Source organism: Lonchura striata, chromosome 5, assembly GCF_046129695.1.
Source record: "Lonchura striata isolate bLonStr1 chromosome 5, bLonStr1.mat, whole genome shotgun sequence".
NCBI lineage: Eukaryota > Metazoa > Chordata > Aves > Passeriformes > Estrildidae > Lonchura > Lonchura striata.
This window is the reverse complement of record NC_134607.1, coordinates 69,566,237-69,590,179: the sequence shown is the minus strand read 5'-3', so window position 1 is coordinate 69,590,179 and position 23,943 is coordinate 69,566,237. Positions and strand designations below refer to the sequence as shown.

Sequence of the window (23,943 nt, the reverse complement as noted above, 5' to 3'; positions counted from 1 at the left end):
GGGAGCAGGGAGAGCCCGGGGGAACTTCCCCTGTTGGAGAGCAGCTCCCGTGGTCCAGCCGCAGCCTCAGCAGGGGTAGAAATGACGGGCAGGGCTCCAGCATTTGGGCACACACGTTGGATTTGCAGCAATGGATGCTTTTCCATGCCCAGCACACCCGAATTGGGTTTGTTGGGACGCCGTGCTGCGCTTGTCACCGCTGCCAGACTCGTGGGGCACGGCTGACCCGCACATCCCCGGCAGTGCTTGTGTCACCTGTCACCCTTGTGTCACCGCCGCAGCCGGAGCTCGTCTGTCTCCAAACTTCCTCTAGAGGTCAACCTTGAAATGCCAGAACAGCTTCCAGCAGCTCCGTGCATCAGCCTGCAGCTCCAGGGCGTCCAAAGTGGCAGAGAGGCCGGTGTGGGTGGGTTTTGCCCATTGCTTCACAACCCTATTTTAGGAATAATTTTGTCAGCACAAGAGTGGTCAAGCACTGGGAAAGTGGCTCCTGGGGGAATGGTGGAATCTCTACCCCTGGAGGGATTTAAGACATGTAGATGTGGCACTTGGGTTTAGGGGTGGCTTAGCAGTGCTGTGACATTTAAGCTCAGTTCAGAGCATCCCGTTGGGCTGGTGGGACCCCACACCCCCAGCCCTGCCTGCAGCACTGCTCAGTGGCTGCTGCTGGGCTGCCTGGGCTCCCCAGGGACACATCCATAAGCCACCAAGGCAGGAGGGTTGTGGAGAGCATGGCCTTGTGTTGCCTTTCAAAAGCTGCCCACAGCGGGCTGTGCACATCCTGAGTTTGCAGGAGAGGTGGGCGTGAAGATATTTTCCTTCTAGCTCAACATGGTCCATAAAAATCCTTGCTCAGGGTGGTGGCTTCAGCTGGGTTGGGATCTGGCTGTGTTCCTGACCCTCCCAGAGGAATATGGTCTCCAGGCAGCTTGGAAAAGAGGCTGAGCCTTTACTCGAGGAGCCTTTTGGGAACAACATCTCACCTGAGGGTTTGCTCACAGCCCCCCTGATCCAGGGTGCAAAGAGGAGGCTCTGCCCAAGGGCTGCTGCTCTTTAGAACCTCGGTAGCTTGAGGCACAGGGACACTTTGGGATGAGCATTTTGGAGGCTCTCAGCTGTCTTTGCACACCCCTGTGTGTGGAAATGGAGCATCCTGTGGCAGAAAATGTAAACTCCACCCCTGTCTTGGCTGGTTTCTCACCACTTGCAGCTTTGGCATCCCTTTCCTGTTTCTCCCTGAGAAGTCTGACTGAAATCCTGGTTGCCTTGGCTCTGTTCTGCCTCCTTTCTACCCGGGCATCACAGCCAGTGGCATTGCCACAGGATCTGCACTCCATGGCTGTGTAACACCTGCCATTTAGCTGACCTCAAGGCATTTGGCAGTTTCAGATATTAAAGAAAGGTATTTCTAGCAGGGATGCTCAAGGACAGCCAGGAGAAACGAGCTTGGGACAGAAATTAATTTCTTCCAGCATTGCTGCATCAGCTGGGAGCACTGGAGAGAGAGCCCTGATCCCCAAGCAGTGCCACTACCCTGGCAAAGGCTTGTCTGTGACTTCAGCTCTGTTATCAGGAGGTGTTGGGAGCTTTCACCTAAAGTGCCCTCCCTGAAAAATATGATTTAATTACTGCAGCTGACGCGAGGAAGCCTGGGAGTGTGCAGGTGATAAGCTGGCAGGGCATTGCCAGCCAGCAGGACATTTGTCATCTGTCAAAGGACAAATGAAATCCTGGTGCTGCTGGCTGAGAAGGAGCTGGAGATAAGCCTGAAAGCCAGTGAGCAGAGAATGAACACAGAATGATAGAAGCATGGAACAGTCTGGGTTGGAAAGGATGTCAAAGATCACTTAGTTTCAAACCCTCTGACAAGGCAAGAACACCTTGTACTCGATGAGGCAACTTAAAGTCCACTCCAGCCTCACCTTGAACACTTGCAGGGATGCCCACCTCTCTAGGTAACCTGTGCCAGGGTCTCACCAGCCTCATAATAAAAAAAATTCTTCCTTGTATCTAATATAAATCACAGAATAATGAGGTTGGAAGAGACCTCTAAGATCATCAAGTCCAACCTATGCCCCAACACCACAACTAGACTGTAGCACCAAGTGCCAAGTCCAGTCTTTTTTAAACACATCCAGAGATGGTGATTCCACCACCTCCCTAGGAAGGCAATTCCAGTATTTTATTATTCTTTCAGTGAATTTTTTTTTTCCTAATATCCAACCTAAATCAACCCTCCTTCACTTTGAAACCATCACCCCTTGTCCTGCTGGAACAGATCCTGCTAAAAATCTGTCCCCATCTTTCTTATAGGTTCCATTTAGGCACTGGAAGGGACTCTAAGGTCTGCCCAGAGCCTTCTCTTCTTGAGGCTGAACACCTCATCTCTCTCAGCCTGTCTCTATAACAAAGGTTCTCCAGCCCTTGGAGCATCTTCATGGCCTCTTCTGGATTTGTTTCAACAGATCCACATCCTTCTTATATCAGAGACCCCAAGCTGGACGCGGTGCTCCAGGTGGGGTCCCATGAGAGTGGAGGGGAGGGTCAGGGTCCCTAATTCTTCTACTGCTCCCTCTGCTTTTTACGTTCTTTAGCACCAGCTACAACATCCCCTGGTCTCAACTCTGCTTGCTGAGATCAAGGAGCCTCGTGTGAGCAGGGGCAGAGGTGCCTTTTCCCTGCAGCATGAAGGGAAGGTGTCAGGGTCAGCTGGTGGGACCCCAGCAGTGTGAAAGTCCTTGTTCCCCCAGCCCAGCAGCCAAAGAAGGAGTCTGGAATGTGTGAAGTCGAGTTCTCAAGGTTGTTTATTCTTTCTTATCTAAACATTCTTTCTCTGACCTGCCCAGCTCTGGCTAGCAAGTCCACCTTGGCATTCTGCCGTGCCCTCTCAGGCAGTGTTTACCTTTTATATCAAAAGTTACGTATAATCAATTTATAACAATGCACCAATATCTAACAGCGATGTTGGACAGTGTGTCCCCATCCCAAACCAATAGAAAAGTGTCACCACCACACCAAGACATGGAGGACGAGAAGAAAGGAAAGAAGGTCAGGACACGCCCAAATTCCTCTATCTTGCACCCCTTTGAAGCCCATTCTAAAAATCCCAATATTCTACTTTTCCACTCTGTGTTAGTTCAAATATCACACCACTCAAACTCTTGTGACTTGTAACTCCTCATACAAAATTGACAGCTTTTTCTGCAGGCTAAAATCAAAGCCACAGGTGTTTTTGACTTCATGCCAGGGTCTCGAGACAGCCAAGGCAGCCAGAGGGATGTCCTGGGCTCCAACAGTAAGGGACAGGACTGTGCCACATCCTGGCACTGTTATTTCTGCTGTCTGTCCCCTGTGCCACCGAGCACTTCCTTGCTGTCCCAGCTCTTGCAGTGACTCAGATTACAACACCCCCTGATGGGAAACTCTGCCTTTGCAGAATGGTTTCAGCTAAAGGTGGAGAACTGCCTTTCTGCAGCTTTTTTTAGGTATTGGAAGGGATAATCTCATCCCTTTGGGAAGCTTTCTGGGTTGCTGGCAATGCCCTGCAAACCCACGTGCTGCTGCCTTTGCTGGTCATGTCACCCATCATTCCCTGATGCTGTGTCTTCCTGGCAGCTCTGGAAAAGGTTTTATCCAGCATTTCCCGTCAGAGGCACTGGACAGGATTTTTAAGCACTGCTGGATGCAGAGAAGCCATGTGAGGAGTCAGGAGCTCCTTGAAGGGGGTCCTGCCAGCTGCAGCTCCCCATGGGGACCGTCCTGGTGACAGTGACACTGTGGGTGTCTGCTTGAGGGTAACTGCTCCAAGAGCAGGGAGGAAATGTGTGGCATTTGTGTGACTCTCTTGACTCACTGCCTTGTGCCTGAGTCAAACCATCTCCTTGTTTTCACTGAACACCTTTCCTGGGAGGCTGGAAATCCCCTCCCATCCTGCTTTGTCCCTTGGCCTGTGTTTCTCACTGTGTTATTTTCATTCTGGTTTTGTTTCATCCCTTTCACCTCAGCAGCCTCTCCCAAAGGAGCAGGTGTCTGTCCCCCATCTCACCCCTCCCAGCATGGGTGAGCACGACCTTTCTGCTGCCTCTTGGCCTTTGCACTTTCTCTTTAGCATTTATGGCCACACATGGGGAGTTTTTAATGGATTTTGGGGTCACCACGCCTGGTTTTGTTCCCATTATTGGGAACATCACAACCAAGCAGCAGAGCCCACCATGTCTCCAGGTGCTGATGCAGGGGAGCACATCCCAGGCTATGTCCCAGGTGGGACAACCTTGGCTGCTACCAGCTGCAGGTGGAAACCACCACTATTCCACTAGAAACTCTTGTAGGAGGCTTCTGAAGGGTGCAGTGGGATTTTTGAGACCCACTCTGCATTCTGATCACAGAAACCAGATCATATCACAGATCAGTCCACAGAAACCAGCTGGTGGGGACAGAGATGGGTTGTGAGCACTTCTCAGACTTCCTGAGTCTGGGAATGAAACCACATAACAATATTGAAGGTATACCCTCCTGTCCTAACCTGGGAGCAGGCAGACACACCTATAACCTCCCTGCCAGGGCCAGCACCCCACCAAGCAGCTCAGGATGCTGGAAAACCCCTCCTGTTGCTGTCCTGCCTCCCTCCTGGCAGGGATGGGGAAGGAGTCTCCATTGCTGCATTTCCAGCCACCAGCTGAAACCAAGCTCAGTGGCTATGTCACACAGGAGAGCAGCTCAGACTGGGCTTGAGCTTCACCCCAGTGCTCAGATCCCACCACCAACACCCCCCAGACCCTTTTCACCCACCATCCCTGTGCCACTGCAAGCCTGTGCCAGCAGAGCTGCTGCCCTGCTGAACCTTTCCCTAACATACCTTCTGTGATGGAGAAATTGATCTCAGCACATTGGAAACAACTCCAAAGGCTTTAAATCAAATGACCACAGGTTTTTGTGTTTTTTTTTTTTTTTTTTTTTTTTTTTTTTTTTTTTTTTTCATGGAGGGACGTGGGAGGATTTCAAAACCAGCAGGCAGCAAGGTGTGATCCCTGTTTTTCTGGTGTGTGCGTGCAGGCACACACATCTCTGCAGGGCACCTGATTCTTTTCTCCATCATAACTACATTTTAATGTCAGGGAAAAAAAAAAAAGGATGGGGTACAGTCCCAAGTTGGGACTCAAGATCAAACCCACACTAGCAGATTTAGGTTTCCTTTGTGTTTTCCCCTCAAGAATTCCTTGTCCTGGCAAGGCATATTAGGATTCCACTAATAGGATTCCACTGGGGTAGCATGTCTTGTATAAGCCTTAAATATTCCTTGCTATAAAGAACAGCTATTATCTTCTCCATAGAATCCTTTTCCAGGCTGAAAGCTACTCCCCAGTTTTCTCCTTCCAAACCATTCTCATTTTGTCCTTTCCCATATGCTCAATTTTGAAAACATCTCCTAGGTATTGCCCATCCTGTCCCATCCCAGATTAAACCTCTTGCCAAAAGCACAGGGTCTGGAGTGCGATGTGCCCTTCCTTGGTGCTGAGAAAGCAGCACCATGCAGTCCAGAAATCCCAATCTTCTGCATTTTGTATGCCACCCTCTAGCTAAAACATCATGGAATTGGGCTTTCCTTTTGGTTTCCCTGCATTATTATTGTTAGTAGTAGTAGTAGTAACAACAACAACAACAACAATAATAATAATAATAATAATAATATCTTCTGGGACTTCATGCTGTTTGTTCAGAATTGGCTGCTGAAAGTTTTTGTTCCCCTCTCCCCAGTCCTTTGCTCCTCGTTGGACGACCTCCAGCTTTATCAATTGAGGCAGGGGAAACTGAGGCATGGGAGGGCTGAGATGGGCTGGAGGCTGTGCTGATGGTGCCTTTAGCTGCTCATATCCACGGATCCAGCTCTCTCTGCACCAATCCTGGCAGTGCCAGAGCATCCTGTTCCCTGTGTAGATACATTTTGGGGGTATTACTGGTGCAGGGTTCATTGTAGTGCAGTGCAGAGCTTCCAAATCAGCCCCTGTGGGCAGGGGCACGGTGTTAAAACCCCACCTGCAGAGATGTTGATTTGGGTTGGAAATCAAGGAAAGCTTTGCTCAGCCCTGAAAAAGATTATCTGAGGAGAGAGGGGGCAAGCTGAGACAGACCAGTGTCTCCTTGTGGTTTGGGGAGAAACGCTGCTGCTGGGGAGGTGGAGAAATGTGGGAGTCCAGGGCATCCCTCTGGCTGCCCTGGCAGGTCTGGGACCCTGGCAGGGGTCAGGAACCCCCCTGGACAGAGCCCCCAGAGACACTGGCTGTGATCTCTGGCCATGGAAAAGAGTTTTCAATCTTACAGGATCAATTACAAGCTCTGAGTGTTTATTATAAGGAATAATTAAGTGTGGCACGGGTGCAAAAATAAAATTTTAGGATTCTAGATGAGGGGTCCAAAGGGGACAAGCTGGAGGAAATTGGGTGTGCCTTGTCCTTTTTCTCCTTCTTCATGCCCTCCATGTCTCACTGTGGTGTTGGCATTTTTCTGTTGGTTCAGGCTGGGGACACACTGTCCAACGTAGGTGACAGATATTGGCACGTTATTGTAAATCCAGCCCAGGGAGTTTCTGGTATTTAATGTTTGTAACATCCCACTGAGGGCAGAGCCCCACACGCTGCCCTGCAGGACAGAGCTGGGCAGGGCAGCAGAACATGTTAGAGATAAACAGAATAAACAACCTTGGAACCAGCACAGACCAATTATGGCTTCTGCTTTGGCAGCGGGGCTGACAGACAGAGACTTTCTACAATCTCAGAATCATCAACACCACAGATTCCGACAGAGAAAAGGAGGTATTGCCATGTCCTTGTGCAGTCCCAGCCCCACTTTGGACTTTCTTCGGGCAGGGCTGGGATGAAACAGCTGCATCCCTTCCACCAGCCCCATTTATTTATTTATTTCCTCTGGAACTTGTTTATCCGACCGCGAGCGAGGAGAACCTTTCCCAGCGCAGCGGGGTGAACTTGTTGACCAGTTTTATTTATCATGCCCTCTCCCTGCTGCCATGAGGGATGGCGGGGCACGGGCAGCCCTGGTGGCCGCGCACGCCCCGGTGGCGTGGCCGGGCAGGGAGCGCTGCGGCTCCGCGCACACGCGAAAGGAGCGTGCAAGAAAACCCTGCCAAGCTGCTCTGCCCTTTCCAGGAAGCCCGGAGAGCAGCTGGGGCTGGTAAACAACAGGGCTGATCTGTCAGGATCGCGGGTGGTTTCCTCCCCGAGGTGCTGGTGCGGTTGGGTTTTAGGTTTGGGGTTTTTTTCGGCTCTTGCGCTGCATTAGTGTATGGCTGTAAACTCCGTATAAAGTGTTGGTTAACTTCACAAACTGCACAAAATGTCTTCATGTTTTGGCCAGATGACGTTCCCCCCCTTGCACAGCCCCCTGAATATCAGGCTAGCCCAGAGGTCTGAGGCTGTGAGGGGAGGAATATCAGGAGATGGCAAAGATTTCCAAAAGAGGCTCTTACCCTGATATATGTTGGTTCAGCTCTCTTTATTCTGTGATGTCGCAGGGGAGAGCGGGGCAAAAGAGGACAAACAGGGAATGTCAGGGGTCTGTAGAGACTTTGGACAGGGTGGGCTTCCCTGGCTCCCCACCAACCCCATTGGGGCAGGAAGGAGGGGTCCAGGGTTATCTGATCAGTCACAGGGTCCCGGGGAAGGGGAAATAGGGTGCCCATGAGCTCACTGTAACACCCAGACTAAACAATCCCTCTGGACCTGAGTTTCAAGGACACCTTACAGCCTCAGATCTAAACAAAAGGAAATTGGGAGGAAGCAAACTGGAAGTATGTGAATTCATTAGCTCCAATTACCTGTAATTGGAGGTTTAACCCCTGATATGTAAATGGACCAAAATTATATATGTCTGAAAAACCCATTACCATTGTTCATTTTTGGGGGTAGCCCCTTGGGGAGGCTTTGTCTGCCCTTAATGTACCTGAAGGCCCTTCATTAAATATATTTGCTTTTATTCTTTTAATTTTGTGTGGCCTCTGTTCCTAGGTAAGTCCCAAACCACATCAGTACTGGGAGAAAAATTGGGTGTTTTGCCTCCTGCTCCCAAATCCATGAGTCCCAGGGAGGGATGTGGCTTCTCAGGATAAGCCAGGATATTTCAGCTGCCTTTATTGGGGGATAAGCAGGGTTGCACTGGGTCCTGCTCATGGGCTTGATGTTGAGGACTGAACAACTGAGTTCTGTGCCTGGGAGACAGAATTTTTCCACCCCTAAAAATGCAAGTGGGCACTGCCAGGTCACCTGGCACAAGTGCAAAATAAAGGCTCCTCAGTCACTAATATAAATTTATTTGGAGGATTAAATTCATGTCTTTGTGCCAGGTATGACCCAGGTAAGCACCCCGCCTTAATGCCAATAGGAAAATCTAACATGGCTGGAGCAGAAATTTGAGAATTTGACTTGTTTTTTATTTCTCTTTCTCACTGACTTTCTTAGAAATCCTCCTTATGAGGAAGGGATTCTCACAGGAGCAGTATGACATAGCTGAGGCTGTGATTTGGACTTAGGCATCCCGATAAAGCCCTTCCACAAAAGGAATGTGGGATGGCTTTATGCCAACACCAGGTGCTCCAGGAATGGATCCACGCTCACAAAACAACATTCCCATTCAGAGCAAAATAAAGAAAAATAAATTTATAGAGTTAACAGTCTACAGAATAATAATAAAGAAAAATAAATGGCAGGGTTTTGGGATTGTTGCCAGCCTGGGTCCATTTCCCAGCTGGAGGGGTGGATCTCATTCATGACTGAGGACAAGGCTTTGGGGTGGGAAGGACTCAGAAGAAGAAGGACTTCACCACCAAAATCTCCATGTTGCTGAAACAAGCTGAGCAGGATGAGGTGAGACAGAAGAGGCACCTGCCAGCAGTGATTTTTGTGTTTATTTTTTTTTCTCCAAGGTGGCTTTGGCAAAGGCAGGGAATGGATTTCCATCTCCTGCCAGCTGTGGAGATCACGTGCATGGGGGAACACAGTCAGCAAAGCCTTTGTTTCCTTTAAACATTAAATCACCTCTGGTTGCTGCAGCGTTTCTCCTTTCCTTTATTTTTTTTCTTCTGGGTGCAGCTGAGCTGCTGAGAAACCGATCACGTCCAAAACATTTACGCCACAAATAAAAGAACAATGCAATAAACCATTAAATCATGTAGGGCTGTTGCAACAGCAGCAATTAGGTGGAAGGCATGAGGGTGGGAAGCGTTCTTTTTATGGATGTGACTTTCCTAGCCCAAATTCTGGATGACTTGAGGTTACCTTTTCCAGCCTGGCTTGCCATGTGCTGTCACCCGGGGTTGGGTAGCCTGGCAGGTAACGGCCCAGCTGCAGGCAAGATGGGACAAGGCAGGGTGGGATGGGGCTGGCATGTGGCAGTGCTGAGCTTTAGTCACCCCTGCCATGGATGACTGGCTCTGCCTGAATGCAAGAGGACCAGATTTTTGAGTAGCATCTGGAGGCACTGGCGGATGCCAGGGGCTGGGGTGGCTGTGTGTGCTCCTGCACGTGTGCAAGGGAGCTGTGCTTGCTCAGGCTCTGGGCTGAGATGGGTTTTTGAGATGGGTTTTCAGGGATATTCAGCTGGCCAGGTCTGGATTAAGCACCAGTGTCACCCTGATTCTTAAGATTTTCTAAAGCCTAATGAGTTTACATTCTGTTGGAGAACTTTCCCACACAATTTCTATAAACAACATATTGTTTTTGCATTCCTTTATGGGGATGGAGAAACTTGATGTACTAGTGGTTTGTCCAATGTCTTTGGAAAGGTGGCCCATTCACTCTCTAATCCAATGTCACCTTTGGAAAAGTATAAAAGTTGGAGTCAGAGAATAAACTTTCTTCTTTACCTTGCAAATAGCAGGTGGCTCACGTCGTGCTTTCACGTGTCCCACACCAGTGTTTAAGGCAGGGCAGGGAAGGGGTAAAGCACATCCATGCTCCAAGCATATCCTGCAGATACTTCAAGCTTCTGTGCCACTCTGGCTACCCCACCTTCACCCCAAACCCATCCTGGTGGGATCCCCCTTAGGCACAGCTGCAGAAAGGCTTTGCTTTTGCATAGCTGGCAGGTTTGGGAATTGCTCTGGACTCTGCTCCACGGGTATAAACTCTATCTCCCGCTGGCCCAGTGAACATCCTTGGAATCCCTGAGGCATTTCACCCAGCAGTGGGTGAAAGGTGCCCATCAATCAGGCGCCTGGGGCTGTCCCAGCTTGGGTAATACCAGCATGAACTGAAGGAAGGTCATGCCTTGAGCCTGAGCCGGGCTCTCCTTTATAGGGAAGCTGGCAGGAAAGGCTGCCCAGGAGTCGGGTGTCCCTCAGATCTCTTGTTGACTGTCTAGCAGTTGTTTTCCTTCGGGCTGAGCTCTGGGTAAACAGCTGGGCTGGGAAATGTGAAACCCTGGCTGTGGCCACGCTGACGCCAGCCCCAGGATGTGCGGGGAGCACGAACCCACCAGAGCTGTGCCAGGGGGGCACAGGGGGATGGACACGTGAGGTGAGCCCCTCTCCTGGGGACATTTGTTTGTTTTGAGAGGTGTCCTATTTGTGGCACAGAGTTTGTGTTGCAACAGGTTGCCCAGAGCAGCTGTGGCTGTCCCTGGATCCCTGGAAGTGTCCAAAAACAGGTTGGACAGGGCTTGGAGAACCTGGGATAGTGGAAGGTGTCCCTGCCCATGGCAGGGGATGAAACTTGATAATTTTTTATGTCCCTTCCAACCCAAACCATTCCATGATTCCCGAGTGGGTGGTGTTGCTGGAAATGCTGAAGCAGACACAATAAAAGTGTTTTTCCCTTATCTCCATCATTATTCAGTGAGGATGAGTTATGATCAATGGCCAAGATGTGCTCCCACCTGTGCCATGCCCTCCTGCTTCTGTCTCTGAGCTCAAGTAACAGCAGCTTGAGAGAAAACTGAGGACCTCTCAAGTGCTTTGAAGGACAGCATCTTTCCTTGTGACCTCTGTCAGGCACCCAGACGCTGCTTTGCTACTCCCTGTTAAACTCTAGGGCAGAAATTTAAACATTGAGCTCAGTTTTCTTTTCTTTTTTTTTTTTTCCCCAAGGAGCTGTTACCAGCTTGTCATTGCGGGTTGGAAAATATAAATGTATTTGAGAAAATATGTTGGCAGCAAGCTCCCCATATTGTTTCAGCTTGCCCCAAAATTCCAGAGAAATTTTCCATTCGTATTTTTCATGTCTGATTGAAAAATATCAGGGAAAGAAGAAACTAATTCTTAGATGTTTTTCAATGATTTTATAATTTTTTTCCCTTTCCCAGCCAGGTCTCCATGGCATAGAAAAAAGTAAATTAAATACACAAATGAAAATCATCTGCTAGGGCTTAAATGCACTAAAATCATTGCTCCATAAGTGGAAGAATTTTAAGAAAACCATGATAATGAAATTTGGTTATTTACTTTCTGCATTCCAGCAATCTGTGTGATCTGATTCCAGTGATTTGGGTCCAAAACTCAGTCAGGAGAGCTGTTAGGAAATTGGAGGTTTCCTGAGAGAGGTTTTGACTGTAAGGAGCTCCAGCAAAAGATACGGAAACAAAACTGACCTTTACTATTCTAAAATTCAGCTTGTGGAGCATACACTTTCCCTCTTGGTTGCCTTTCACAAACTCCTAAAACCAGTGCCTGCAGGTCTCGAGTTTTAAAGCACAGGGCACCACTCTGGAAAAGTGGGACACTTAGACCTCACCTCTGGATGCCTTGTGGTTTCCACCAGGCTGAACGGAGAGGGGAGCCCTTGGGGAGGCTGACCCAGGGAGCAGCTCAACCCCAGCAGTGCTGCTGGCCCCAAAAGTGGCTCTCCTTGGCCAGAGCTGAGCTGTCTGGGCCACTGTTGGGCAACCATTGTCTGGATCATGCCAGCCCTGTGGGGAAGCAGGGATGAGCAGGTTGTCCATGGGGCAGACATGCTGCCAGCGGTGAGGTGTGGGTGGGAAGATCCGCGGCACGTACACGATTTCGACATGCAACTCCTCACCAAAGCTCTGCTCTTCCTCCCTCCATGGGACTCTGGGTTGGAAAGGACTTGTGTTTTGGGTCACCTCGTGCTGGAGAGCACTGAGATGTGTGTGGAATGGTTTTGGGCATAGCTCTGAGGTTTCCTCAGTGGTCTGAGGACACAAACTCCTCCAGGACACATCTCATCCTGGTTTGCAGTCAGTACCCACAGCAGGGCAGCTGAATTCTCTCTCTGCAAGTGAGTGCCCATTTCCCTCTGCAGGTGGTAGAAGTGGTCAAAGGTGACCAGTTCCTTGTAGACACCCCAAAATTACATAAATCCTTCCCAAACTCTACCCACAGCTTTGCTGTGGATGGAGGCAGAATAGCAGGAGCTGAGAGCTTCAACGCCTCCTCCCTGCTCAGCATCCCTCAGGGGAACCTTTCCATCTGAGCCTCCCAGGCAATGCAGATCCTTCTGGGATGCTGCTTCAAAAGGCCCTCTATCAGGAGCCAAACTGATTATCAGCGGGGGTTGAGACCTGAGATAAAAAAATACCCTTTTTCCTAGGCTGTGATTAATCTGCTGCCTACAAACACATCCTCCTTGATAATCAGAAATACAAGCCCATGTTCTCCCCCAGAGCTTTGTGTTTTCGGTTTTTTGCATTACTTTGAAGAGATTCCCCAGCATCTCTGGGGTATCTGGCTTCACCACATCGTTGCCTGCAACTTTTTTAGACTCTTCCCTGTCACCATGACGATGCTGAGGTTGTCACTGGCCCGGGCTTGTTACATAAGGAGGTGAGTCAGCCCCAGAAAGGCCACAGCCTTTGCCATTGTTTGATTTAATAACGTGCAATGATGAGATAAGGATCCAGGCTCTTAATGAAAGGTGGGTGGTAATGAGGAGTTAGGAAACAGTTCAGTGGCAAAGTCCAGGGGATAATGACAGGCTGTGATTTCCTGAGGGTGATCACTGAACAGCCTCATCATCCCTGGGGGTTTCACATCCAGCACTGAGAGTCTGCAGACCTGGAGAGCTGCATCTCACTGGGAATTAAGTTTTTCAGTGAGCACAATCAACTTCAGCCACCGGGCACCTCCATGAAAATAAATCCTGTAACAATCTACGCATACAGGAGGGCTGGAATTCTTTGTTCTTCCCATCACATCTCCAACATGCTGCGTTGCTTTGCAGCGCTGTGCTGGTTTGGGCTGGGACAGGTTGATTTTCTTCAGAGTAGCTGCTCTGGGGTTGTGATTCTGACTTGTGGCCAAAACAGTGTTGTTAATACAGAGATGTTTTTGTTTTTGCTGAGCAGGGCTTGCATAGAGTCAAGGCTTTTCTGCTCCTCACCCCACCGGTGAGGAGGCTGGCAGGACACAAGGAGTTGGGAGGGGACAGAATAAGGACAGCTGACTCCAAACTGACCAAAAATAATCCATAATACATTTTGTCATGTTTAAGAAAGGGGGGACATTCGGGGTGATGGTGTTTGCTTTCCCAAGTCACCATTACGTGTGATGGAGCCTTGCTTTCCTGGGGATCACTGGAAACGTGTGGGAAGTGGGGAATTAATTCATTCTTTTGCTTTGCTTGTGCTTTTGCTTTACCCATTAAACTGTTTGTACCTCAACCCATGAGTTTTCTCACTTTTACCTTCCAGCTGTCTCCTCCATCCTACTGTGGGGGACTGAGAGAGTGGGGCTGAGCTCCCAGCTATGGTTAAACCAATAAAGTCCTGAATTAGGTCTGGTTCAGGTGTGAGCAGATGGCTGTAATTCTGCTGATTTTCCCGGAGAAGGCACTGTGGTAACACGTGCCAAGTTCTGCTGGCAGCAGCAGGACAGGGAATATCTGATCTGGCAGTGGGGACACAGCAGCCCTGTAAATACACTTTTCTCTCAGACCAGCAGGATTTTTTTTTTTGCTGGATCAGTGCCTTGTCCCAGGTTGTTGTGGCCTCTTGATTAGGGATGAGGTAACCTAAAGTCAAGTTCAACGACCTGTGGATTTACACCCTAAAGCAACCCCAAGATTTTCAGTAGGGAATTTCACACCTCAAAATATCAGGGCAAACAGGGAAGTGTTGCTTTCATGTAACTGAAAGTACCTGGGAGTAGAAGGCTCAACCCAGTGTCAGGCTAATGTGAATATTGTCTTTTCAGAAGCTCTGACAATGCCAAAACCTGAATTGTGGCTCTCTGACTGATCTGCAATCTTTGACCCTTGCTATTAGGACCAAACCTGAACTTCTGCAGCCAGATTTTGTTTCAAGGAGAACCAGTATTAAATTCCTGAGAATGGAATATCCCAACTTCTTGCCATTTAATTACTCTCTAGCAACTTTTAGAAACCTGTGTTTTGTAGAATCACAGAATGGCCTGGGTTGGAAGTGACCTTTTAACTCATCCAGCCCCAACCCCTGCCATGTGCAGGGACACCTTCCACAAAAATAGATTGCTTCAAGCCCTGTCCAACCTTGGACACTTCCAGGGATGGGGCAGCCACAACTTCTTTGGGCAACCAGTGCCAGGGCCTCACCACCCTCACAGTAAAGAATTTCTAATAATATCTACCCTAAATCTACCCTCTCTGCAACATATGAAGTCAATTATCTTTATGATTTAGCCTGTTTATTGGGTGAGTTTTGTTTTGCACTAGTCTTGTCAGGTCAGGAACTTTCACAGGACATTGCTCAATCCCCCTGGAACAGTTTCTGAGCAGATCTGCCAGCTTTGAGAAATGTCCCTGCTTTAATGGATGTTTGCAACTTCAGAATGTTATCTCCAAATTATATTTTTTTGAGAACTACAAAATATAATTTGTGGCAAGCACATTTTTTTTTCTCTCTCTCAGGATTTTTCATAGAGGTGCACAGAGAGAAATGTGCTTGCCACAATAATTATTTTTAGAAATGACAAATAAACCTCATTTCCTCCTTTCTTAAATATGAATCTCCATCTGGGAGGCTCCTTTGGGGTCATCAGTCCTTGCTAATTGACACCTATTGTACACCTCCCCATTTTTGGTTTTAAGATTTACTGGGTCCTCCCAAGGATCATCCAAGACACATTTGGAGGCACTCTGAAGATAATGGAGGAAACTTTGAATGATTTTACTTTTAATTTGATGAATTGAGATAGAATTCAGGCTCTCATCCTTCCTTCTTTGCCATATTCATCATAGCCAGGCATTGCATTTACAACTCCCATTTCCTTTCCTGCTACCCTTTAACTCAGCCAAACACCTCTAGTTAGGGCACAAATCCTACCATCCAAAAGAAAATAAGGTTTGAACCCTTGTCCTCCTGCCTGAAGAGCTATAAATTAAAAGGAATTAAACAAACAAACAACTTTGCAGAGTGTTGACTCCAAGGAAGAGTTTACTGTCCTTGAAAGAGTTCCAGCACCGTTCTGAGCATGACAGTGACAGCACACGAGGAGCTGAGCAAAAGCAGGAGGTCCCCATCATTTTACCAGCTGAATGAGGGTGATTTCTGCATTTCTGCAACCCCTTCCTGGCTTTTCCTGTCCCTTGGCTGCCAGGAAAGCCAGGTCAGCCCTGGGTGCAGTGTTTGACTGGGCTGATAGCGCGGGGTGAGCAATGCCCTGTGCCTTGGTGGGATTTCCCCCCGTGGGGCTCAGCCCTGGTTTCTCAATGTCAGAAGCTGAAGCCCGTTGAATTAATTCCCCTTTCTCTGCTTGTGGCTATTTTTAAGCAAAGCTGAAACCACGATCAGGCGTGTGGCAGCCCAGGTCTTGCTCCAGCGGTGTCCCAGCGCCCGGCTGTTGTCAGCAATGATCGGAATTCCTTACAGCCGGCCAAGGAAGGAGTTTCGTGAGCACATCGGTGCAATTAGAGGGTGCAACGGGCTGAAAATCCGCACGGCTTGTCCGCAGCCAGGAGAACGTGTGGCTGTACGGGTGGGAGAAAGGAGGGAGAGCTCGGGCACACGATGCTCCCTGCCCTGCCCGCATCCTGCATCCTGAGCCCTCACTGCTGCCGAGGGACCAGCAGCTCTCCGCTGGTTTCAGGGTAAATCAGCATCCCTGCAGGAAACCCTGTCTGCAGATAATACCGTGAAGAGATGGTTTTGCTTGGTTTCTGTCCCCCTTGGCAGCAGGAGGAAGAAAAGCAGTGTGAGACTGCAAGAGCAGAGGGGACAGAGGCGAGAGATGAGGAAGCAAACACAGCTTGTTTAGAGAAGGGGAAAATAAAATAAAAAAAACTATTTTCCATGGCAGAAACACCCCGATCCATTAGAGGGACAGATGCAGGAGCTCCTGGTGTTCCCTCCTGAGCATCAGGAGCTGGGTGGGACGAGGGAGAGGGAGCGGTGACATCCCGGTCATACAGGTACAGCTCACACTTCTCTCCTTGTTTATTTATTCCTGTAACTGAAATACCTGCGAGGGGCCAGGGAGGCGATTGAAAACAAAGGACCGTGAACTCCAGCTGCCTCTCCAAATCCAAACATTTTTATCAGCCTGATAGAAATCAGAAATCAGACTTTTATCACCTCCCCGCCACGAGCAGCTTTTTTCCAAGTCCTTCCAAAGAAAGCGCCATCAGCAGTGAAAACTACTCAGCCTCCAGCTGACAATGACAATGGGAGGTGTCAACCACTTGGTTTTCCTTCCTGACCTTTCTGAAAGCATCTAATTCCCCGAAAAATATCGCAGACAATTTTCTTGGCTTCTTCAGTATCCCAACTATTTAAAATTATTTTTATAAGTGCAAAATGTAGCACTTTTTTTCTGTTGCTTTTGCTGTTGTTGTTGTGGGTTTTTTTCGGTTGTCTTTTTTTTTTCTCTCTGAAATCCATATAAATACCCCTTGATCAGCCCACAAGAATAAATTTTTCAATTGAAAGAAAATGTCATTAACACACTAATAAGAGTCCGGGCAGCTGCTGCCTGACTTTTGCAACCACCCTCCCGGGATAGGGAACATTTTGGAATGGCTTAAAACTGGATACGAGTAGATTTGGATGGGATGTTAGGGAGAAATTCTTTATTGTGAGGGTGGTGAGCTCCTGGCAGAGGTTGCCCAGAGAAGCTGTGGCTGTCCCTGGATCCTTGGAAATGTCCAGGGCCAGGCTGGATGAAGCTTGGAGCAACCTGGGATAGTGGAAGGTGTCCCTGCCATGGCAGGGGTGTGAGAGTGGATGATCTTGAAAATCCCTTTAAAACCAAACCCTGCTGTGATTCTGAATTTTGTCCCCACATTTCAGGCTGATAAACCAAGGCCATACTGGAAACTGCTGCAGATGAAGCTGCCCTGCCATGAATGGAGCACAGTGTGTGGCTGCATCGACACAGTGATGTACCCACAGCTCCCAGCCACCCTTTCCAAATTCTAACCGTGCAAAGAATTCCTGGATGTGTGACTCTGATCCCACCAGGCATCTCCCCCCCTACACCCTCGTGCCACGTCTGAAGGAGAGGATGCGTGTTGCACTGAATGTAGGCAAGAACGTGACAGGTCCTTCCCTTTAGAGGGAATCAAATAAATAAATTTAAAAAAAAAAAAAGAAAAAAAAGACATAAAAGAGGAGGGTGAATCATGGCTGAGTCAGAGTTGGGGCTCGCCAGAGCAATTGCTGCTGGTACTGGCATTTTGATGCCACAGGGAGGATGTCAGGCCAGGCTGGCTGGTCACCAGTAGGTTCTTCCAAAGGGGATGGAGAATGAAGTCTGGAGCTGTTGTTTTGGGATGCATCCAGAGCCTAATGCCACTGTTGCTAGGTGAGTTAGATGTTGGAGCTGCAGTGGAAAAAAAGAGGGAATTGACAGGTTTTAGTTTTGGTGTTTCAGAGAAGTTTGAAGACTGTGAACCCCGTAAGAGCTGGGTGTCCCGTTCTCACAGAAATGGGGGTTTTCCCCTTCTCTGCCAGACTTTCCCTTCTTGTACTTCCCTCTCCCACCTCTCTGGACCTGCAGCATTCATCCCTTGGATGCTCAAGGTTAATTTTTTTCCCATCTACCACCGGGACTTTCGTATTTCAAACCTTGGCATTACATTTATACCCCTGTCCCTTCTCATTTATTAAATATCTGCCAGTTCCTGACTGGGGTGTGTATGGCAGCACCTCCAGCCTGCTCTGGCTGCTTGATTCCTCCCTGCACCCTCTGTGGGCCAGCACCACTGGCTGTCCCATGGCACACTGTGCCTGTGGTGGCTCTCTGGGAGCTGACACATCTTCCTGACAGCATTCAGGCTGCATCAGTGACTTGATTTCCTGAAAAATCGCTGAGCTAAGCACCCCCTTTGGGCTCCTATCGCAGCAGCTGCGAGCAACATTTTGTTTACCAGTCCAAGTGCTATTTTTAGGAAGCTGGGATTTTTTTTTGCATAGCACAATTTGGGAGGGGGAAAAATAATCCTCTGAGTGTACCTAGTGCTGTCCTGCTCCCTGCCCTCTCCCCAGGGTGCAAGTGCCTTAAAAATAGTAGTGCTTCTTCCAGCTGACCTCCCTCGAAGCAGCTGGGTGCTGGTGCCTTTGAAATCCAGGCCACTTATTTCGGAGTTGAAGCTTTCCGCTCCAGTTATTTAGGAGTTTCTAAGCCAAGAGTTACTAGGTGGATCTAATTTGAAGCGACTGTGATTTTAATTCAGGCAGGGTTTTGCTTTCGGGCTCCTTTTCATGTCGTGGGGGTGGTGAAAAAGAGCCACGGGGAGGGGAGAGAGCTGCTGGAGGAAGGGGGATGATGCCCCAATTCCTTGTCCTGTAAAATCATGTGAATTTTTGTCCTCCTTCTGACTCATGCTCTAGCTGGGAACCGGCTTTCTGTTGCCCTACATGTGAAAAGGATTTGGGGATTTGTGCAGAGTGGTCCAGGGAGGGCTGTTGTGCCTGACTCCCATCTCATCCTTGCCAACTGGAGCACTCACAGCTCTCTCCCATCTTCCTTCCCACATCCCAAATCTCTGCTTCTTTTCCAGCTCACTCATAGTAGCTTTTTTTAAATTTCTTTTTAATTTTTTTTTCTTTTTGCCTGTGAATATTTTTTCCCTGTGTAGGAGAGGGAAAGATTGTGCACTTTTTACTTCATCTTGGCTCCATGTAAGGAATTAATCAAAAATATCTTCCTTCTAAATACGTTATAAAAATACAAGCTGTTACTTCCAGAGGAGGAAAATGCCCTAAGTAAAAAAATATTATTGAACATTTTAGGTATCTGAGATGCTCCTTATCAGGCTTTAAATTCTGAAGCAAAATTTGCTGTATTAAACACCATCAGAGAAGATGCTCCCACCTCTAGAGCTCTTCCCACCCGTGACACATTCCCACATTTCCCTGCCGTGGCAAATTCCCACCCAGAATCCTTCCAAAGAAACCCCTCCAGGCCAGGTGGGACCAGGGGGTTTCAGCACCTGCGTGTTTGGGGTTTGGGTGTCGTCACAGGAATTCTCAGGGTGGTGCCAACCCCTCTGTGCTGCAAACAGAGGCTGTGTGGGGATGTCAGCATTGCTGGGGTGCAGTTGGTAGCCTAATTTAGAGTGGAAACGTAACTTGCAGGAACCTGGTGGGTGGATTGAGTGGATTATTAAATTTAATAAATTAATAAAATAATGCGAATATAATAATAATAATGAAAAATATAATAATAATGAAAAATATAATAATAATGAAAAATGTAGTAATAATAATGAAAATATAATACAATACAATACAATACAGTAATATACTATACTATACTATACTATACTATACTATACAATACTATAATATAATATAATATAATATAATATAATATAATATAATATAATATAATATAATATAATATAATATAATAATACAATAATATATATTGTATATGAACATGACATTAAGAACAATTAAATTAATAGTAAAATGATAAAATAATAAAACATAAAATAATTATATGAAAACATTAAATAATAAATAATGAAACGGGATTGTTACATTAAAATAATATTAAAATTTTAAAATATCGACTAAAAAATTAGGGTTACGCGCCCGTTTGCGAGCAGGGAGGCCCCGGCGGCTCCCGGCGCGCCCGGGCGCGGAGCGGAGCGGGGCGGAGCGGCCGCGGGCGGAGGCGGAGCCGCCGCATCCCGAGCATCCCCCCCGGGGGAGGCGGCTCCGCACCGCATGTGCGACGTGAGCGACGTGCGGGAGCGCCGGGCCGGCATCCCCCGGCCCCGGGACCCCCGGCATCCCCCGGCCCCGGGACCCCCGGCATCCCCCGGCCCCCGGCATCCCCCGGCCCCGGGACCCCCGGCATCCCCCGGGACCCCCGGCATCCCCCGGGACCCCCGGCATCCCCCGGCATCCCCCGGTATCCCCCGGGACCCGGGACCCCCGGCATCCCCCGGCATCCCCCGGGACCCGGGACCCCCGGCATCCCCCGGTATCCCCCGGGACCCGGGACCCCCGGCATCCCCCGGCATCCCCCGGGACCCGGGACCCCCGGCATCCCCCGGCATCCCCCGGGACCCGGGACCCCCGGCATCCCCCGGCATCCCCCGGCCCGCAGGACCCCCGGCATCCCCCGGCATCCCCCGGCCCCCGGCATCCCCCGGCATCCCCCGGCCCGCAGGACCCCCGGCATCCCCCGGCCCCCGGGACCCCCCGAACCCGCTGAGCGCGGAGTGAGGGGCGCAAGGGGCGCGCCGGCGGAGCCCCCCCCCCATCCCACCGCTGTTGCACTTAGTGTTCCTTTCTCTTTTTTTCCTCCCTCTATTTTTATTTTTTAAAATAGCTTTTATTTTATTTGTCTCTCGTTTAATTTTTGATTTTATTTTTTATTTTATTTAACTTTATTCCCAATTTTTTAAAAGCTTATTTCTTTTCCCCTTCTTACCTTCTCCTCTATTCCCTATTTTATTTTCTTAATTAATTTAAATTATTTTTTCTCTTTACACCTTTTATTCCTTTTGCTAAAAGTATTTTTTAGAAGTTATTTATAATCGAGTTTTCATGTTCCTTTTATCTAAAAAAAAAAAATCCTCATCATTTTGCATAATTTTCCGTCGCTGATTGAAAAGACGCGAGGAGTGAAACAGAGCGTTTATTTATCCAATTTAACCATGGATATTTTAGTCGGGGGTCCCCTGCGCACCCCAAATTCCCGCTGTGGGGGCGGGGTCGGTGTCGCGCTCCCCCCGCGGAACAAAGCGCGGCCTTTGTCCGCGCTGCAGTGCGGGCCGCGGCCGCCAGGGGGCGGCAGGGGCCGCGCCGGCATCCCCCCTTCATCCTCCTCCTTCATCCTCCTCCCCCTTCATCCTCCCCCTTCATCCTCCTCCCCCTTCATCCTCCTCCCCCTTCATCCTCCTCCCCCTTCATCCTCCTCCTCCTCCTCCTCCTCCGGCCCGGCCCCGTCCCGCCCCGCCCCGGGGCGGTCCCGGCCTGTCGGGATAGAAATAGGCGGCGCGGCGGCTGCCGGCACATCGTGAGCGGAGCCGAGCCGAGTCGAGCAGCGGCCAGCGCTGTAGTACCGCTCCTTCCCCGGCTGCCTCGCGTGGAGATTCTCCTGCATTTCTGGTTATTTTTTTTTTTTCCCCAATTTAAGAGGGAAGATACTTTTAAAATTTTTTATATATATATATATCGATTTTTTTTTTCCACGCCGTGGTTCGCAGCGGGGCTCGCCCTCGCTCCCTCTCAGCGCGCAGCGGCTGCGCTGGGGCCGTTCCTGCCCGGCTTTGTGCCCTGCAGACCCGGCCCTCCTCTTCCTCCTCCTCCCCCTCCTGCCGCAAAACCTTCACGAGGTTCGCAGCAGCATCCGAAAGCGCCGCAGCCGCTCGCCCAAACCACCGACTGCAACAAAAGCCCTTTTTATTATCTATTTTTTTATCATATATTTCCCCCACTCCTTCCCCCCCTCCCCCTTTTTTTATTTCTCCTCCTCCCTCCCGCGAACGCATCAAGGTGGACGCGGAGCGCAAAAAGACCTTTGTTTTAAAGATGCCCATGGAGCTGACGCAAAGCCGCATCCAGAAGATTTGGCTTCCCAATGACAACCGCCCGGCGCTGCCCCGCCGCTGTGAGTACGGGCACGGCAGCATCCCGGCGGGATGGGGATCGGGATGGAGCCGCGGGCTGGGTGGGAAGCTCTCCCTTCTCTCCGCGCAGCATCCCCGCCGTGCCCCAGCATCCCGGCGGTGCCCGCATCCCAGCCGCTGCCATCCCAGGCGACAGCCGGCTGCTGTCGCACGGCGCCGCGACACGCCTGGCCCCGTTTCCACTCTGCGCTGCCAGCCCTGGGATGCAGAGGGAAGGGAGCAGGTTGTGCGCCTCGCCCCGCCGGTGCCAGCTCAGCTGGGAATTTTTACAGTGTCCAGCGGCTCGCCCGGGGATTTGTTAATGGTGGAATCGTGAATGGTTGGGGTTGGAAGGGGCCGTACAGATAATCTCGTTCCGCAATCCTCCTGCCATGTGACAGGGCACCTTCCACTAGATCAGGTTGCTCCAAATCCTGTCCAATGAGTGTGTTAATTTTTTTATTTTTTTGAGGACTAGGGCAATGTATTTAGGGGTAAAAAGCCTCAAACAAGCATCAGCTGTTTGCACTTTGCTATTTAACCCTGTGGGGAAGAGGAGGCAGGTGGAGGAGGAGGCAGAAATTAGCGCTCAAACTTCTGCAGTGGTTTCCCCTTATCTCTGAACCTCGGAATATAAAAATGTTTGGGTCCTTCCGGTGTTGCTATAAACCAAATCTTAAATCGTGAGCCGATCTGAAAGCTCAGGAAGCGGCTCCTTAAGTCACCCACCAGCTACAGGGACAGCCTGCCAGCTGTGCGATTCCTGACTGAACGAGCGGCGCAGGAATGCGCGGAGCCGGGATGGAGGGGGTGGCACTGCAGCCTGCCGAGGGATGGAAGTGGCTTGGGTGAATCAGTCTTTCCGCTGCTTGCCTTCATCAGGCGCTTCAAGTCGCATCCGATGTTTATTTACCTTGGCTGGAAAGTTTCTCCTAAATAGTAATAATAATATTTTAAAAAGTAGGTATCCTATGAACTTGCCAGATGCTGTTGCCCCCGGTTGTGGGTCAGGCACCCTGGAGCAGATGTTGGGATGCGCAGCCTGTGCCTGGCAAGGGCAGCCCTGCGGCGGCAGCTGCCGAGGAAATGGATTTCAGCAACAGGCTGCACATCTGGGTAGCCAAGGGGCTTTGCTTAGAGTGGGGTAAAACGTCTCCCGGCTTAATGCTTTGCACGTGTGTCTCTGTGGCTGGATTTTTCTCAAGGACTGGCACCTCTGAAAGAACTCCCTTGTGCATGCAGTGGTTTTTTGCCACTTCGTTCGCCTGGTTTCTCAGAGAGAGCTCCTTTTGGCAGCGGGAAAAACTTAACATATTTGATATATTATGGCACCGAGGGGCTTATTAATAACATAATGTGGCTTGTAATTATCTTTTCTTGGGGTGGGAGCGAGCCACGCTGTTCAATGTGAGAAGAGTTTTTTTTTTTAGCTTAGTCTTTTTTTAACTCGAGGTATTTTAAACGCGAGGTGCTATTCATTCCTCAGCAGCAACAAAAGAGCGAGGGCTGCAAAGCTGGGTGGGAAGGGAGGAATAACGGGGACCGCTTCCAGCGCGATGCCCGGAGGGAGCGGGCGCATCCCTGGGAGCATCCTTTGGAGGATGCGAAATCTCCCATCCCGGGTGTGCAATAACGAGTCCGGCTGTGTGGTGGCCGGTCCAGGGGAGGCTGCAGCCATGCCTTGGGCTGCCCTTTTGCCGGCGATCCATTAAATTGCTGTCACGCCGCACGTCTCTCACGTAGGGGCTGGGAAAGTCGATCCATCGAAGGCGCTGGGCAGAGCCAGCGAGGGGAGGGGATGCTCCGGGAGGGAAAGGGCTGCCACCGCCTCTCTCCATCCATCCCATCGCTGCTTTTTCCCGTGCCTGCGGCTCGCTGGCTGCGGAGCACACGCCGCGGGTGTTGGCATCCATCGCAGGACCGCGCATCCCTGGAGGTGTTG

At 49.7% G+C, this 23,943-nt stretch overlaps 1 protein-coding gene across 7 annotated transcripts in view; it reads left to right on the top strand.

The window, feature by feature from the left end:
• The window catches only part of PFKFB3 (6-phosphofructo-2-kinase/fructose-2,6-biphosphatase 3), a 42,510-nt gene that overhangs the window by 1,278 nt on the left and 17,289 nt on the right, over positions 1-23,943 (top strand). For 2 of the 7 annotated variants that reach the window (XM_031506796.2, XM_077783693.1), the window contains exons 1-2: positions 16,782-17,455; positions 21,925-22,003. The exons of 1 other annotated variant lie outside the window; for it this stretch is intronic. In XM_031506796.2, coding sequence (XP_031362656.2) covers positions 17,372-17,455; positions 21,925-22,003 — 163 coding nt within the window. In that variant the 5' untranslated portion in view covers positions 16,782-17,371. Of the gene's footprint in view, positions 1-16,781; positions 17,456-21,888; positions 22,004-23,943 lie in introns of those variants that run through there. 4 more of the 7 variants (XM_077783695.1, XM_077783694.1, XM_021530933.3 and 1 more) reach the window with 3 other exon arrangements.